The 17140-nt window shown below is 39.8% G+C and overlaps 1 protein-coding gene across 1 annotated transcript in view; it reads right to left on the bottom strand.

The window, feature by feature from the left end:
- The window catches only part of COL6A6 (collagen type VI alpha 6 chain), a 165858-nt gene that overhangs the window by 84255 nt on the left and 64463 nt on the right, over positions 1–17140 (bottom strand). The window contains exons 9-18 of the mRNA XM_047873987.1: positions 14084–14427; positions 13922–14000; positions 9825–9979; positions 7689–7781; positions 6242–6295; positions 4459–4530; positions 4346–4372; positions 3754–3798; positions 3616–3669; positions 2508–2570 (exon numbers count right to left, since the gene is read on the bottom strand). Of these exons, the coding sequence (XP_047729943.1) occupies positions 2508–2570; positions 3616–3669; positions 3754–3798; positions 4346–4372; positions 4459–4530; positions 6242–6295; positions 7689–7781; positions 9825–9979; positions 13922–14000; positions 14084–14427 (986 nt within the window). The remainder of the gene's footprint in view (positions 1–2507; positions 2571–3615; positions 3670–3753; positions 3799–4345; positions 4373–4458; positions 4531–6241; positions 6296–7688; positions 7782–9824; positions 9980–13921; positions 14001–14083; positions 14428–17140) is intronic.

Raw genomic sequence — 17140 nt, 5'->3', positions numbered from 1 at the left:
AAACGTGGACTTCTAACAATGATATGCTTTTGAATGACGAACCTCACTAAACTGTAGCTGAAATGATCTAATTGAGTTTTCTCCCCAACATCACCTGAGATTACATGAGATTTTCAAAAATGGGAAATTCCCAACAGACAAACTATCTTTCATTTGATCAGCAGTTGACTGAATAGGCACAGATTGTAAGGAATTTGGGCCATTTGTATGTATTCTATGAATAATCTGATCATATGTGGACTCTACGTATCCAATCTTGCTCTCCAAATTTTCCTGAAATAGTAACCCACAAAAACCACATGTGAAAAAGCTCAGAGTGTTGTCTTCGATTCAAGATTCCCAAGTGGCTAGGAAGAATTACCATGCATTAAAAAACTATCTAGAATTAGTATAGTGGCAAACAACCTATCACAAAAGTTCCAGAGGGTTGAATTTTCAGCCATCTCTAAGTCACTGAACATTAAAAACAAAAAACAAACAAAAAAAAACCTTTTACATTATTCAGTTTCTTTTGAAAGTCTTATGTAATCAAACAGACAATTTAAGAGTTAGGGGGGATTCTGACCAAAGTGAATGGCAATTTTATAGCAATATCCCAAGTAAATTTTTGGGCATCATATATAGATAACTGAAAGGTCTTTGCATTTGAACTAGTATTTCTTATTTTTTTAATTTATGGATAGTTTTTGTTTTTGATTACATACTCTGAAGCTGTTTCAAAACTCTCAGGTTATCAGGCTATTATCAGAAGACGTCACTTAATCAACAATGTTGTCTTCATGTGTAAATTCCTCTGCTGTTTAAATAGTTATCTTCAATGTATACCACTTATATTTCTCGATATATTGTACTGAATTCTTTCTCTGATCGATCCATTGTCTTTAATAACTCCTCCCCCAGTTTACAAAGTCCTGTGAGATTCCCAATTGCCCACATCCTTACCAGCACTTGGTGTTGTCAGTTTTTAAAAAGTTTAGCCATTCTGATGCGTGTGTACTACACCCACTATGGTACATTGCTGGTGGGAGTGTAAATTAGTATGAAGTTTTTTGAAAACTGGCTTAAAAGGCTGAAGCTTATTATAGGCACATACGTTATCATTAGGCATTCTACTCCTGAAGTACAGACCCAGTGGAAATGAATATAAAAGCCAATCAAAAGCCAAGTACAAGAACATTCATAAGAGTGCTATTTATAATAGGAAAAACCGGGAACAACTCAATTATCTATCGACAGTAGAACGGATAAATAAATTATGGTATATTCCCACACTGGATTACTATTCAGCAATGACACTGAATGAACTATTGTTGCCAGCAACAGCATGGATAAATCTCACAAGCATAAACTTGAGCAGAAGAATACAGAAACAAGGAGTGTATCCTATATAATTCCATTTACTTAAAGTTCAGGGACAGGTAAAAATATGTTTTAGGACACTGATTACCTTTGGGAGGGGCTGGTAATGAATGAAGTAGACATGCGGGGAGAGGGCTTTGGGGTTGCTCTACTGTTGTCCAATGTTTTATTTCTTTAGCTGGGTGCTGAGTGCACAGATGCATTTACATTCATCAAGCTGCGCATTTATAATCTGTATACTTTTCTGATGTTATAGCTCAAAACTAAGTTCTAGAGATCCAATGCCCCACATAGTGATGATGGACAACAATACTGTATCATATGCTTCAAAGTTGCTAAAAGACTAGATCTTAAATGTTCTCATCACAAAGTTAGAAATGATAATTATTTGACATGATACAGGAATTAGCCAACCCCATGGTGGTAATCATATTGCAATACATAAATGTATCAAATCAATACCTTATGATATCTTAAATTTACACAGTGTTCCATGTCAATTATATCTCAACAAAAAGGCTTAATAAACATTTAAAAACAAACCTAAATCCTAATTCATTAAGGCTTTGGAGACTTATTTATGTGTGGGTGGGGCGATGAAAATCCTATAGTACTGACGTTCCCCTGGAGTTGGCGTATCCCCCACATTGGTGTGGGTTGTGCCTATTCAGCCAGGTTGTATCCGGGAGATCAGGTACCTTTGGGTCATAGGTTTTGCTGAATACAGTCTTAGCTGGCTTGGAGTCAAGAAAATTAAGCTCATACTCTCAATTGAGAGAGACTGCTAAAGAACGGAAGAGGAGAGATGGCTTTGTTACTTCCATTCTGAGGTATTCAGAAGTATCTTGAGGTATTCAGAAGAAAATAATGGAGGGTATTGAAGTTCCCTGATGGCTCTGAAGCACAACAATTCTGAATATGTAGTCTCAAAAAAAAAATACATGCACAAATGATGGGCAGGGTCTTCTCACTGTCCACGTTCATCCCACAGATAGCACAAGGAACTGCTTTTAAAGTTCTACAACAGTAGTACCTATGATGATTTAAACTCAAGATTGTTGTATCTTAAAGTGGGTCTCTCTCCTTATCAGAAGCTGATGGGAACTAAGCTCTGTTTAGCTCACAGCCCACTCAACCCCAACACTTACAGGGTCTCCTCGCTGGCCCTTTGCACCTCGGTCACCAGAAACCCCTCGCTGTCCCGGGCTTCCCTAAAGATAATACAAATCAGAAGAAGGATAAGACGAGACTTTTTAATAACACTAGTAAGAACAAAGAGCTTCCCCTCTCCCTGAGTTGGGTAACTAAATACCTTTCTCCTAAAGCTTTTTCTAAACCGGACAGAGGGACAACCCAAAATAGTTTCAGGCATCATATAAATAATTTAAGAGTGACCTCAATTATTTACCACAGTAATGAAGTCTGTGTCCCAGACACATTTGTTGTCTTGTTTAGTTTTTACAGCTACTTTATAAACTAGGTATTGTTTATATCTTTCTTGTAATGAAACAGCTGAGATTCAGAGAGATTATCCATTTCCCCCAAGGTGGTTGTATCAACTAGAAACTGGGGTTCCGACTCAACTGTTCACACCCTGAAGACAGATAAAGAAGATGATGGAAGTATGGCAGCTGTTGGTGTCTGTTCTAGATGGGAATGAGTGGCACACATTTTCAATGTGCTACTCCACACCACAGATTCTTGTCAACACCCTGTTACCATTCTTGGTGTGGTAGCTGTTTTTCATCATGGTCCCAATTCATCACTCCTCTCTGTATCTATGCTCTTTGCCATGGAACTGTGCAATGCTTTCCAACTGTGGCAGGGCAAGAGTCCCCACCCCTGAGTTTGGCCATGACTTCATCTGAGTTCCAAGTCTAGGCCTCAAGAGAACTTGTGTGTTTCTCCTTGTTCCCTTGTGCACCTGCCATGGCCACAGAAAGGTTAAGGCCAACAGAGCCAGGCAGCGCTCTCTGGCCCCAGGGGGAGGATCAGAGACATGAGGAACAAAGCCCCCAGCCAGCCCATAGACACACAAACCAAGGGCAGCCATGCTCAGCCTAGACCAGTGATCTAGGCTGTGAACCTCAGACACATAGGAAATAATTTACTGTTGCATGCAACTGAGGTTTGGTGATTGTCACAAAGCAATTTTGTGGCACTAGCTGCCTGATACACTTAGGGTAGCGGTTCTACTCTGTTAGTCACACCTTTAATTGCCAGGACAGTTTGCTGTTCTCTTTATTGAATCCTTACCTGGGATCCTTCATCACCCTTTTCTCCTTTTTCTCCAGGAAGACCACTTTCACCCTAAAACAGAAGGATAAACTCAGATTTCTGTCTTAATGAGAAATAGCTCAGAAGGGTCTTTATGGGACACGGAGAAAGCTCTACCTGTTCTCCATTTAATCCACCAATTCCACTTTCTCCGACTTCTCCCTGAAAACACAGATGTGATCAGAAGAGTATGTTACATTTATGTGGAAACAAATCTGAAAGTCTGGTTTTGTCTTTCATATACAGCCTGGTCCTGAGCAATAACAAAGATTACCGAGTAATAGAAACTGTGAACAGGGGCACCTGGGTGGCTCAGTAGATTGAGCATCCAACTCTTGATAACGGCTCAAGTCATAATCTCACATTTGTTGGCTCGAGCCCCAGGGTGGGGCTCCACACTGGGCGTGGGGTCTGCATGGAATTCCCTCTCTCCCTTTCTCTCTACCCCTCCCCCACTGGCATGTGAGCTGGCTCTCTCTCTCAAAATCAATAAACTTTAAAAAAAATTTAAAAAAAAGAAACAAACTGTGAACAAATAATACGCATTGCCTGCAATAAAAGACGGGAATAGACCGAATCAAATGGCTGGCAATAAAAAAGGAAGATCAAAGGAAATTTCATTTGTATAATCTACTGGTCAGTAGTCTCGAAAATAAAAATATTTCTAGATACCAGGTGGGCAGATAAATGGATATGTTTGGTACCATACCTCCTGTCCATTTAGTCCCCTGTTTCCCTGAAAATAGAAAGGGCAGTAGTGGTTAGTGTAGGAGAATGGAATTCATGCTAGGAAGACTTCACAATGTCTCATGCAACCCTTACCTTCGGACCTTTGGCGCCATAGCATCCCTTAGTACCTTGCTCCCCGACTGGTCCACTGGCTCCTCTTTCTCCCTGAGAAAGACCACATACCTAGATAAGCTTTTCCTATTGTAATCTGGATTCTGTCTTAGAAATTTTTACAAGTTTTGTGTTGGAAAAAAATGTGTAACTGCTCATGGTTTACAGTCCAGAATTCATGCTTATTAAAGCTGAGCATGAAAGACAATCAGAACTACTCTGACGACAGCCCTTTGCTTTGGATCCCACCTGGATACTGCCTTGGGTGGGATGGTATCTAAATAAAACAGACATACAAACAACTGGCAGCTAAAACGTATTCTCAGAATTTCAGGAGATATTCCAGGAACAGATAATGAAGAACCAGTGAGGTATCAGAGGAAGATGCGCTGGGTATGATCTAAGCAAGATCTAAGCATGATTTCTAGTCCAAAATCTATCTTTTTCTTTCTTTCACCAAATATGATTCCTGCAATGCTTGTCTTGGTAATCCCATTCATCTGTGAGGTCTTGTGAGTGGAAATGAGAGGTCTTCCCCTGCTCCTCTCTCCCCAGGTCACCAAATTCCATACATTCAACATGCTTAACATATCCACTTATACTGCCCCCCAACTAAGATTAGGACTCCTCTGTCTTGCACCTATTACTGCAAGAATTCTACCTGTAACCCCTGCCTTACTAGCATCTATAACATTGTCTGAGTGTGCTTTCTAAAGCCACGCCCCCTCCATTTTTACTTCAATGACTGCTCATCAACTAAAAGATACCATCCAAATCTTCTGCAGGATATTCAAGATTCCCAAAAATATGGGTCTTGCTTGCCACCTAACCTCCTCTCACCATGTCCTGGGTTCCAACCATGCTGGCCATGTGCCATTCTACACAGATTCGATTCTGACTCAGTTACATGCCCTTGAACACACTGTTGTCTCTCTAATAACATGTTCTTCCCCACATGCTTTGCCTGAAGAAGTATCTATTTGTCCTTCAGATGTCTGCTTAAGTATTACCTCTAGCTTGCGGCTTCCTCTCCCAAGATTCAACGGTTACCAAGGCTGTTATGGATTTGTTCTGCCATGCTTTGTCACAATGCACCTCATTATACCTTTAGTATAGTCCTTGTGTATAACAACTGGAAACACAATGGTCTCATTTGCCTCTCCACTAGTCTGAAGTTACCGGAGACAGGAATCATTTTTTCTTTTCTTTATTTATTTCTAGGGTCTAGCACTGTGCCTGAAGCATGGTAGAATTCCTTCGTATATATTTGTTAAATGAATAAATGAATGGATAAGTTCATTCATGAGTGAGGTCTTTGATAAATAATGTGACAAATGGTAAGATGCTCAACAGATCATTGTTAAATGAATGCATGGATGGAAGGAAGGAAGAAAGGGATGGTTAGATGGATGGATGCAAAAAAGAGTGGAGGTCCTTGATAAACAATGTGGGGAGTTGGTTTACCTGTGCAAAATGGATCAGGAAGAGGGAAATGGCAGTGATTTGAGTCCCCTGGTGAAGAAAAGAACTTTCGCACTGAGTTCATTGTGCAGCATTGGTGAACAGTCAAAGAGGAGACAGTAGGTTAATAAACCATTATTGACCATCAGAAGCAAAGCCCGATGAGGATTAGGAAAGACCTCAGATTTTGTACATGAATTCTTAGACTCTGACTTTTCTTTTTTTCCCTCTGAGTTAACACAAACGATTTCCTATTGTAGATATGTTCTCAGGAATAAATACAGGTGAGAAAACCTTGACTTACAGCAATGCCTTCCTCTCCCAGGTAGCCCTCACTGCCTTTAAAACCTGGGGATCCCTGGAAATAAGGAAAGGAAGAATGCATTAGCACTCCACAGACCAAAAACCAGAGGTAATCAAGCAAAAATCTTTAACTTTAGTTTCACTTTACGAAGAGCTGTAGGGGTTTGGGAAAAAAAAATAGTTCTTCCTCCACAACTTAGGCTGTATTTACACACATAGAAATAAATATAGTTTTGGGGTGCCTCGGTGGCTCAGCCAGTTAAGTGACAAACTCTTGATTTTGGCTCAGGTCATGATCTCATGGTTTGTGAGCAGAGAACCTGCTTGGGATCCTCTCTCCCCCCCTCTCTCTGTCCCTTCCCAGCTTGTACGTGCGCTCTCAAATTTAAAAATGTTTTAAGAATGTAGTTTTGAAACAAGCATCCAGATAACTCAAGTGTATGTGCACGTGTGGATCATAATATTGTCCATAACTCTCTCTGGGGTTATATATAGTGCTGGAATTTTTTTCTCAGACAAACATTCAAGTGCACAGAGCTATATTTGCCCTTGACAGACTAGAATTATCCTCTTTTCATTAAAAAAATCTTTCAGGGTTTATGCTACACATAGAAAAATAGGCCACACACATTTCTTTTCATTCTTTCTGAGCCCTGCTTAAAAAAATCTGCCATTCTCCTTACATGAAGTTGAAGCATTCAGGAAATAGTCTGAACACTTTATATAGAGACACAAACATGTTGATTTTGGAGTTATAGTGCCATCTATAAATTGTTCACAAATCAAACACACATGTAAAGAAGCAGTATTGAAATTATTAAACACATCCATATTATGTTTGTACATGTTTTCCCATTTCCTAAATCCCCAATCATGTTTTTTTTTAGAAGAGTACATACATATTTTTTGCTTAGGAAATACACGAATCTATTGTTGGTTACGGTTTTATAACTGGCATGTTTGTGCATACATCTGTGACATTTCTGGTCTGGTTAAAGCTGACTGAAACATCGCCACATCTTTTGCTAGGCTAGGGTGATCTGACCTCATTTGGTTTTCAGCAGACTATCCCAAATACTCCCTACTTCACTTCTATCACTCTGTAGTCATTAAAAATGGAAATTGAAATAACGCTTATTTTCAGGAGGTTTTCATTCTTCAACACAGAGATCACAGTTGATTTCTCTGTGTCGTTGTCATTGCTGCTGAACACTGGATAAGCAAGGATCTTGGCAGCCATTGCTCCCGACACTTGTATAGAAGGTTCTTTAGAAGACTCCAAAGGAAAGCCATGACTATCTAATTTGACATAGAAGATGAGGAATATCCTAAGTGGTTACCTCACAGGCTCTATCTTGAAGTTAAAAACCATCCTTTATTTCTACCTAAACTCATGTCTTTCAGACATATGACATTCACATATAGTGCACCATAAATCTTAAAATCACCTTTTTGCCCGGTGGTCCAGGATCTCCCATTGTGCCATCCCCTCCAATGCACTTGCAGAATAAACAGCAGCATGTCCTCTCAGCAACATTGACCTTGGCGGAGGGTGGGAAGTACATTACATTTGATGGCACTGCTTCCCAATCACACATACAAGCTTAGCCACGTCATTCAGACCTTTACCACCGTTTCAGAAGCCCGTTTGCCATTAAAGTGACCGTGCTCCACAGAGTGCCTGCGACATTCTTTAGCTGCTATCCTTCCTTCTGTGGTCTGCATTCTCCACCACATGAGGACTTCAGAATCAAATCAAATCCTTTCGTGCTCTCGAAATGCTTAGTTTAGCCATGGCCAACTCCGTGCATACTCATTTCCTGTTTCCACCCCATCCCAGCATTGACCATGATGTTGTTGATTACCTCATATAATGTTGCCCCCAATATTTTGTTCGATATGATGAATGCTGTTTGCTCCTTTTCCCCTTTTGTGAAATCTTTGTATGCTTGAGGATTTAGATAGTGTCCAATGTCATATGGCTTGCAATGGAGTCCAGTGGTAAACACTTCCAGAAAAGTTTGTAACAGGATTTCTAACACACCAATTACAAACTCAAGTGTTTCCAAAAACACTTGCTGAGGGTGGGGGCATGGGGAGAAGATTCCTCTTTATACCCAGGCTGAAAAACCGTATTATAGATTGAAAAATGTCAGTGAATTTTATCCTGAACATTGTTGTCCTTTGAAAAACTGACAGATTCCACTGCATTTTTATAATTAACCCATAAGATTAAATTTTTAGGAAAATTCAGTTCTCAATAAACACCATGCTTGGCCTTAGTAGGGTAGAATCAATCTTTGTGTTGAGAAGTTTCCCATCAAAATTCTAGTGTGATGAACAATGAAAATGTTTTGTTATAACCATTTAGCAGTTGTGCTTCTGTACTTATTATTATATAATGTTCCTTTTCAGCCATTAGAAAAAATTTCTCCACAGGGGCCTGCGTGGCTCATCTGATTAAGTGCCGGTCCTTGATTTCGGCTCAGGTCATTATCTCATGGTCGCGGGACCAAGCCCTGTGTCAGGGTGCACACTGTCAGTACAGAGCACCAGCTGGGGAGGGGGCAGAGGGAGACAGAGAAAGAATCCCAAGCAGGCTCCACACTTAAGTTGTGGAACCCAAGGTGGGGCCAATCCCATGACCCTGGGATCATGACTTGAGTTGAAATCAAGAGTCAGATGCTCAACCAACCTGAGCCACCCAGGTGCCCCTCTATATTCCTGAAGTGATTATTTTTACATAATTTATGCACCGAACAAATTGTGTTTAAACATCTATTTGTACGCAAATTCTATAGGTGAGAGACAGCAGGAGCTAGCATGTTATTGGAAAGGGTCTTGATGTGACTATAGATTTTATAAATCATCAGTGAATCACAAATTATTAGCCCGTCATTAAGGTAAAAGTAGTGCCATGTAACTCAGTAACCCTTCCCTCTAGTTTGAGTTCATGTACATTTCTGAAAGGGGCATGACTGCAATGCATCTCCCATCGGCACTAGGTTCTAAAAAGAGTTCACAAGGCAAACATCTCAGTGAAGACACTGAAAAAGCTTTTGATCACACACACAGGACAACGTAGGAAGTCTATCATCCCATCACTTGTTCTTCCTCCAACATCGAAGCAGGTTGCTCTTTCTTTGGTTGAACTCCAAGTGCAATTGACTCTCCTTTACAGGCCACATTGCAGGGAAAACACACATCTTAAACACTAGAATTATACTCACTGTGGTAAGCTGGAACACTTAGGATCCACAAGGGCTGTGAACACTGGCTGGCTGAGGGAGCAGCGGATTCATCCTCTCACCCCAGATTCCCTCTGGCACTTATGTTCAGTGACTACAATTCGGGCAGGACTGTAGGTGCTATTCAGTTTCTTCCTTCTTTTTTGCCTACCACATTAATTCAACTTGCTTTGACAGATCTCTATCATTTTTTTTTTCCAAAACACCCTCTTATTTAGGTTGTTCACTAATTCAGAAAAGCTTTTTTCATTCCCAAGTGAAATTCATAAGCATAAATGTTAAATCTATATATAAGACAGAAAGTTTAAACTCACCAGCCTTTTCTAAGTAACATACCAGTTGCTTTGACAGTCGGCTCCCAAGGTCCCTCATTCCAATAGTGAGCTGGGTCCTATACTCAAACCCTTTTCCGAATTCAATGTAGAGAAGATCAGCCAGGTCACTTGAGTCGCTGGCTCCATCCAGAGCAACAGTTATGAGGGCATTCAGGCCTATCCAACACAGTTTACTCTGGGTGAGGTGGGTTTGGTTATTTTAATCTGTTTGCATATGTACCTAAATTGTTATTTTAGGAAAACAGTTGCAAAAGGAACACTCATTTTGTTGTCAACTTCCCCCAACCACACAATGTAAAACTGACAAGTGACAAGATTATCATCAGAGAACACAAGGAATTACATTTTCTTAAAACTAGTTAAACTGGAGACAAGGGATATTACAGTAGAACTTCCATTTCCCTCATGATTTGAAGTGAGATACAGTGATGTAAAAAGGGCCCAGAGAGCATACTAAGATATACAGGAATGAATCTATCAAAAAAGCAAGTGTTCTAAATTTTTGCCATTCAAAGGGGGATCCTTCAACAGCAGGACTTACATCACCTGGGAACTTATCAGAAATACATAATTTCAAGCCCCATCCCAGACCTATAGAATCCGAATCTGTATTTTAATAAAACCACCACATGATTTGTATGCACATTGAAGTTTGAGAAGCACAGCTATAAAGCCCTCATAAGGAATCAATAATCCAGTTGGAATTATAATAAGAGACTGTTCGACAGTAAGAGACCTCTTGTCAGGCAATTAGAAACAAATGACATATAATCATCCAGAGCTGTAGCTCATAAGCTTTGGAATTTTATAGACCAGAATATTTCAAAGAAAACGTTCAGGGACTGACAGTGGGTTGACTTACTTAGCACAGTATTAATTAATACAAACATGAAATGATAAATATTGATTGATATAACCTTGAAATGATAATGGTAATAACGCTGGCCATCATTATGGTGGAGGTAACCATAGTAACTACTGTGCTCTCATTTATTAATAGTTACTATGTGGCTGGGGGTTGGTTAAGTGCTTTCCATGCATTATCTTATTTGTAAGATACAAATACAACTGTATGGGTATGTAGGATTATAGCTGTATTTTACAGACAAGTGAACTGAAGCTTGGAGAAGTTAAATGACTGGCTCAAGTGGTATTTTTAGGTTTCTACCTGGAAAGCCTGATTCCAAAGCCTACTATCAAAGGATATCTTAGTAACAAAAACATACTAACAACATCACCAGAGTAAAGAGCAATCCTAAAATGGAATAAACTTAGCTTTATGAAAACCTGATTCCATTGGACTAAGTTTTCTCATTTCATTATGGATGGGTGAAGAATTCTTTAGATAGGACTTGGAAACCAATGAAGTAGAAAAAGGAAATGTTCATGGACCTGGAAGTTCAGAACGCCTTCTAAGTGTAATATGATTCTGAATTATTTTGAATGAGAAGAAGAGAAGAATGAAGAGAACAAAGTTTCAGGGACATACTGGGGAGGTTCAAGTTATAGGAGAGGAAAGCAGAGTGGCTGGCTAAAATGGAAGGAAGAAAGAAACACCAAAGAATAGGGTGACGGACATGTCCTGATTTGCCTGGACTTCCCTGGTTGTAGCGTTGACATCTCTGGCTTGTCTCAAACCAACAAGGCATTAGCCACTCTCCCAGGAATGAGAATGACAAGGAGAAAAGGGATGGTGAAGCCGGCTGGGAAACAGAAGAATGTTGAGTTCATCAACAGAGTTTAATGATCAAGAGAAGGCATGCTAATGGATCTATTTATAAGGGGGGAATTTTTCTTATAAGTTCCAGGAAATATAAAAATTTAAGAGTCATGAGAACCATGGGATTGTTGTTTTGCAGGAAATATGCAATAACTATTATTTGTAACTGTTTTTCTCAGGATGGAGGACTACGATTCTGCTCCTTTCAGACTCATCTAATAAGAAGTCAGATGATCTTGGGGCACCTGGGTGGCTCAGTCGGTTAAGCGTCCAACTTCGGCTCAGGTCCTGATCTCATGGTTCATGAGTTCAAACCCCGTATCGGGCCCTGTGCTGACAGCTCAGAGCCTGGAGCCTGCTTCGGACTCTGTGTGTCTCTCTCTCTGCCCCTCCCTAACTCACGCTCTGTCTCTGGCTCTCAAAAATGAACAAACGTTAAAAAAAAATTTGTAGAAAGAAGTCAGATGATCTTGAATACAATTTATAAAAATAATTTCAGGAAGAAAAGATTATAAAACCTGAAAGAATAAAAGAATCCCTGGAAAGACTCTAGAGCACTAGATTTAAAAAATTAAATTCAAACTCCAGTCCATATGGATTAGTTATAAAGCCACAGCCACCACTGAGGATTCTTTTCTCTTGGTCTCTTTTTGTATCACGATAATTGCACGGTTTAGAGAGAGAGATAGATTGATAGATAGATAGACAGATACCTGGCCTCAAATTAGGGAAGCCTTCCTAGGTTAATAGATCATGGGGCCAAACATCAACTGAAATCATGTATGTTTAAATATAGGAAGCCAGAACTAGAGGTACTCCTTACCCATACTGAGAGCCATTTAACACTTTTAAAAAAGCATTATGGCCACCATCCCTTTATCAGTCCCATTCAAAGATTCTGAATTTGGGGGGTATTAAAAATCCAGCTTCTGGAGTTGAAGCTCATTTATTAGTTTTTCTTTGGGAGTTGGGAGAAAGAAGGTTGGTCTTAGAAATCTGGATTTTCCAAGGAAAACTTCATGGAGAAAACTCTTGATGTATCTTTTCCCCATAAAAGAAATGCTGGAAAAAACAAAAAACAAAAAACAAAAAACCCTAGCCACCCACACTAAGCACTCTAGAGACTTATGCTCAGTCTTCACTAATATCTCCACCTCAGATCATAAAAAAAGTCCAAGACTTGAAAGAATAAAAAGAAATCAGCTTTAGCAAATAAAGGGCAAAATAAAAATTACTTTCCAGCTGTAAATTCAGTTAACTTTGTAATTTGTTTAAGATTGAGGAGAGAGAACCAAACGAAAAAGACAAAATCCACCCAGCTTCTAGCAGCTAACTGGGGATCAGCCTAAGCAGCTGTCTTAGGCCAGGTTCCCCAGAAGAAAAGCCTGAGATATGGATTTGGATGCATACAATTTATTGAGGAAGCACTCTTAGAAGAATAGGGTGAAAGCAAGATAGGGCAGGGGAAGGAGCGGAGCTCGAAAGTGTTTCAGCTGAAAACTAGCTTCACCCTGATCCCATGGAGAACTTTAGAACATAAATTACACCACAGAACTGGTGCCATTTTGAGATAAAGGACCAACTCTTTTTACTCTACACGCAGCCTAGAGGTGGGGTAGGGAGTAACCTCCCAGTGGCTTCCACTGGCCAACAGCAATTCTTCAAAGGAGAGCCTGTGAGTTTCTAGCATCCAATAATCACAGCAGCTTGAAGATGGAGGAATCTGCTTGGAAGGGGGGTCTGGGTGGGGCACCAATAGCATGCACTTACAGACAAGTATTTCTATTCTTAGTCAAACCAAAACATGTGGATGCATTTTTCTTCCACTGATCCATACTTTAGTAAAACTGACAATAAGTCAGTCTGGGCACAGGTTCCCAAAATGAAAAGCCCAGCGCCAGTGCTTAAAAAACTCATAAGCACCATGGTTGGTCCCTCTGTGGTCTGAAGGAAGGAACTAATTAGGAAGCTCCAAAACACGAGTAGACTTGTCCAACAATGCACGCAATTCTGAAAACTTTAACAGTGTCAGAAGAAAATAATCCAACTCTCCTATTCCTTGGTCAAGAAGAAATACACTGTTCACTTCTGCAGACACCAAGGGAGACAGGAACACTCTCCAGGAAAGCTCAGGAAGAAGAAACACAGCGATACAAGAGAAAGGGTATGACTTTGTATTCAGTGCTGTTTCACACGCATAGAGTATGAAGGAAAAAGTAGACGCCAAAATGTTTTGAGAGCTCATTTGTTCTCCCAAATGCGTATTGGTTGGCAAATTTAGGGTTATTTGAGTGCTTGAGAACGTAAGAGCCAGAATTAAGTTCTGAGGTTATTAAATCATTAAACACTCCTTTCCCACCTCTCCCTATGCTCAATACCTTCTTTTCTCAGTTCATCAGATTTTTGTTCCAGCTTTTCAATGTCATCATCCAATCCATCTGAAAATAAGAGAACCACCTAGGAAAGTATTCAAAAAGAAAAATGAGTAAAAAGGATGTCATTGAAATCACAGATTGACAAATAAAATAAAATCAGGTTACCTTTCCTCGAGCAGCTGATTTATTCTGAAATGCATCCCACAGAGAATTCAAGAGGTTTGTGTTGAGAAGAGATGGTCCTTTAACTGTTATATCCTTCAAGCTGTTCAGTATGTTTTCACTATAGATCTCAAACTTGGGGGAATATTTTTCCATGGCATTGGTCACTTGAAAAGCCACACTAACCTGAGTCTCTGTGCCCACCTCACAGCTTACCCCATTGAGGGAGCTGATGGCACGTAAGAGGTCTTGAAGGTAGGTTTGTATCCAAGGCTGACCTTCGAGCAAAGTCTGCCCATTCTCATGAGTTGAGATGTCAAATCCGACCACAACATCCACAAAACAATCTAGGGTTCAAGGGAAAAGTATATCTTATTAGATCCACAAATACCTTTGTTTGGCTTGGATGCCGTGTCTGAATCAAGGTACTTGAAATTCTTATTTCTATTCCAGTTATAAAGTTGGAAAACAAGGAAGAGCATGAGTGAATACAGGAAGAGGCTTAGAATCACTCATGGACAACCTATACAAGGATAGAATATTTTTTTTTAACTGGTATAAAATCTAGAGGATTTTGTAACAAAGTTCTGAAAGACTTCATTTGTGGCCACTGAAAAAGCGATGCAAAATCATCTAAATGTCTAAAATTATAGTGGAAATGGTAATAGTCTACAATAGGAAATCCATATCATACTACTTACTAAGGTCGTTCAACAAATTTTAACTAGAAGGGAAATACAAAAATTTGAATAGTCATTTAGAAAAAATAAATCATGATTTGTCTAAAGTGAGGACTATGATGATTTCTCTAAAAACAATTTTTGATTCTTCGTTTTGTCTTCTTTAAAAAAATTTTTTTAATGTTTATTTATTTTTGACAGAGAGACAGAGACAGAGAACCAGCAGGGGAGGAGCAGAGCGAGAGGGAGACACAGAATCTGAAGCAGGCTCCAGGGTCCGAGCTGTCAGCACAGAGCCCGACACAGGGCTCGAACTCAAAAACCGTGAGATCATGACCTGAGCTGAAGCCGGACACTCAACCGACTGAGCCACCCAGGCACCCCATCTTCTTTTTGTCTTCTAACATCCACTCAGAAAGGAAAAAGTAAAAAAGAAAAACTCCAAGAGATCCTTTGGGATCTTGCTTAGTTTATGCCAAAGACGGTGTTGCCTTCAGAGCTCAGGCAGTCAGGAAGCTGAAACCTTTGCCATTCCGGGATTCGAGAAATACTTAGAGTTTTGCATTTAGAGTGCTTTGCTCTTATCCCTACTAAGGCCAGGGACATGTAAGCACTGGAGAAACTAGAAGGGACTTGATAATTTAAACTAAGCCTCCGAAAGGGAGTATAATTAGAGAAGGATAAAGTCGTAGGACATATGCCTTCTTCTTTCCAGAACTTCAGCTTTCCAAAACTTCAACTTTTTCCAGCAAATTCAGCTGGATACAAATTCAGCAAATTTTACCAGTTTGCTTGGTTAAAAAAACAAAAACAAAACCAAAAAATAGGTGGGAGGGAAAGTTTATTTTTAATTTGCTTTGTTCAGATAAGGAGTTTTTCAGATATCTGTTGTGTGGACAAATGCCCACCTACACTACCTCTAGACACACTGGTCAATTGTACATTTGCAAGTATTTGAAATCAAAATGTCATTTTCAGGTTTTAAAATAAGGGTCAGTAAACTTGATTCATTTTTATCCCACTCCCTTGTCCCCTTATTCATGTTTAATGAAAAAAGATGTGGGTGAGGGAAAAATAAAAGCCTTATTTGGTCATCAATTTTCACCATCACATTTGAGGTAATTCGCTGTTATCAAAAAAAATCTGAGGGGCGCCTGGGTGGCGCAGTCGGTTAAGCGTCCGACTTCAGCCAGGTCACGATCTCGCGGTCCAGGAGTTCGAGCCCGGCGTTGGGCTCTGGGCTGATGGCTCAGAGCCTGGAGCCTGTTTCCGATTCTGTGTCTCCCTCTCTCTCTGCCCCTCCCCTGTTCATGCTCTGTCTCTCTCTGTCCCAAAAATAAATAAACGTTGAAAAAAAAATTAAAAAAAAAAATCTGAAAGGTGGGTTTTCTTCAGTTTTTCTTTATTGCTTACTTTGCCATATATACTTATTGGAAAATCTCTTCTGCAATATTTAGAAAAGGAGATAAAGAGAAAGAAACTAGTCAAAAGCATCAGAATATGTCCTTTCCAAAATCCCTGTTGAATCGATATCCTTTCATTTCTATCTTGAGATTGCAAGTTTCACTCTTGGATGAACACTGTTTTAACCCCTGAACAGAAAACCATTCAGTAACCCAAACAGATCATAGCCTTCAAGGAAAACAGTTTCTTGTGAAAAAACAAACATTGGCAGCAATGCCAAAATGTCATTGAATGATCCTGGGAACTGTCCCCTCTAAAAATTAAGTGTTTTAACTTTTGGTCTAGATTACTGGAAGTACAAACTCTAGTAAAATAAGTTCCTTGTATTTAACTAATTCAAATTGACAAATGATTCCATAATAATGTGATCAATGGAATGGAATTTGAGAAACAAGCCCAGAGTTGGCAGCTATATGTCTGAATACAATTAGAGTAGACCCTACTCATCAAGTGGGTTCTCATGGAAGGAAGGGCCTTACCAAGTCTACAGAGACATTGGCGCTCCAATCAGGAGCCCTTCAGAGCTAACAAGAGGCAGGAATTGTTTTGGAAAAGAGAAATAAGGAAGGGTTAATTTAGGATAGGAGGAAGGAATATTGAAAAGTGGCAATAAACGCAGGGCAAATCAGGAAGGGAGTCCACAGGGCTGGCTGTGGAGGGAGATAACAAGGAGAAGCAAAACTCTTGTTTTGAGCACCCTCACAAACCAGGGTGGAAGCCTGGAAGGGGGAGGTCATTAAGTGGGAAGGCTCAACGGTTACTCTCAGTCACGGACTAGTCACAACTCTGTTACTGTTAAATAACTTCTGGCAAATCTCTTAACCTTTTCGGGCATTAATTTTCTTGTTTATAAAAATCAGATTATACATTCCAAAATAAAAATACAAAAGAACAGAAAAGAGGTAAAACAGGTAGT

This window comes from Prionailurus viverrinus, chromosome C2, assembly GCF_022837055.1.
Source record: "Prionailurus viverrinus isolate Anna chromosome C2, UM_Priviv_1.0, whole genome shotgun sequence".
Lineage (NCBI taxonomy): Eukaryota > Metazoa > Chordata > Mammalia > Carnivora > Felidae > Prionailurus > Prionailurus viverrinus.
This window is presented reverse-complemented; position numbering and strand designations above follow the sequence as displayed.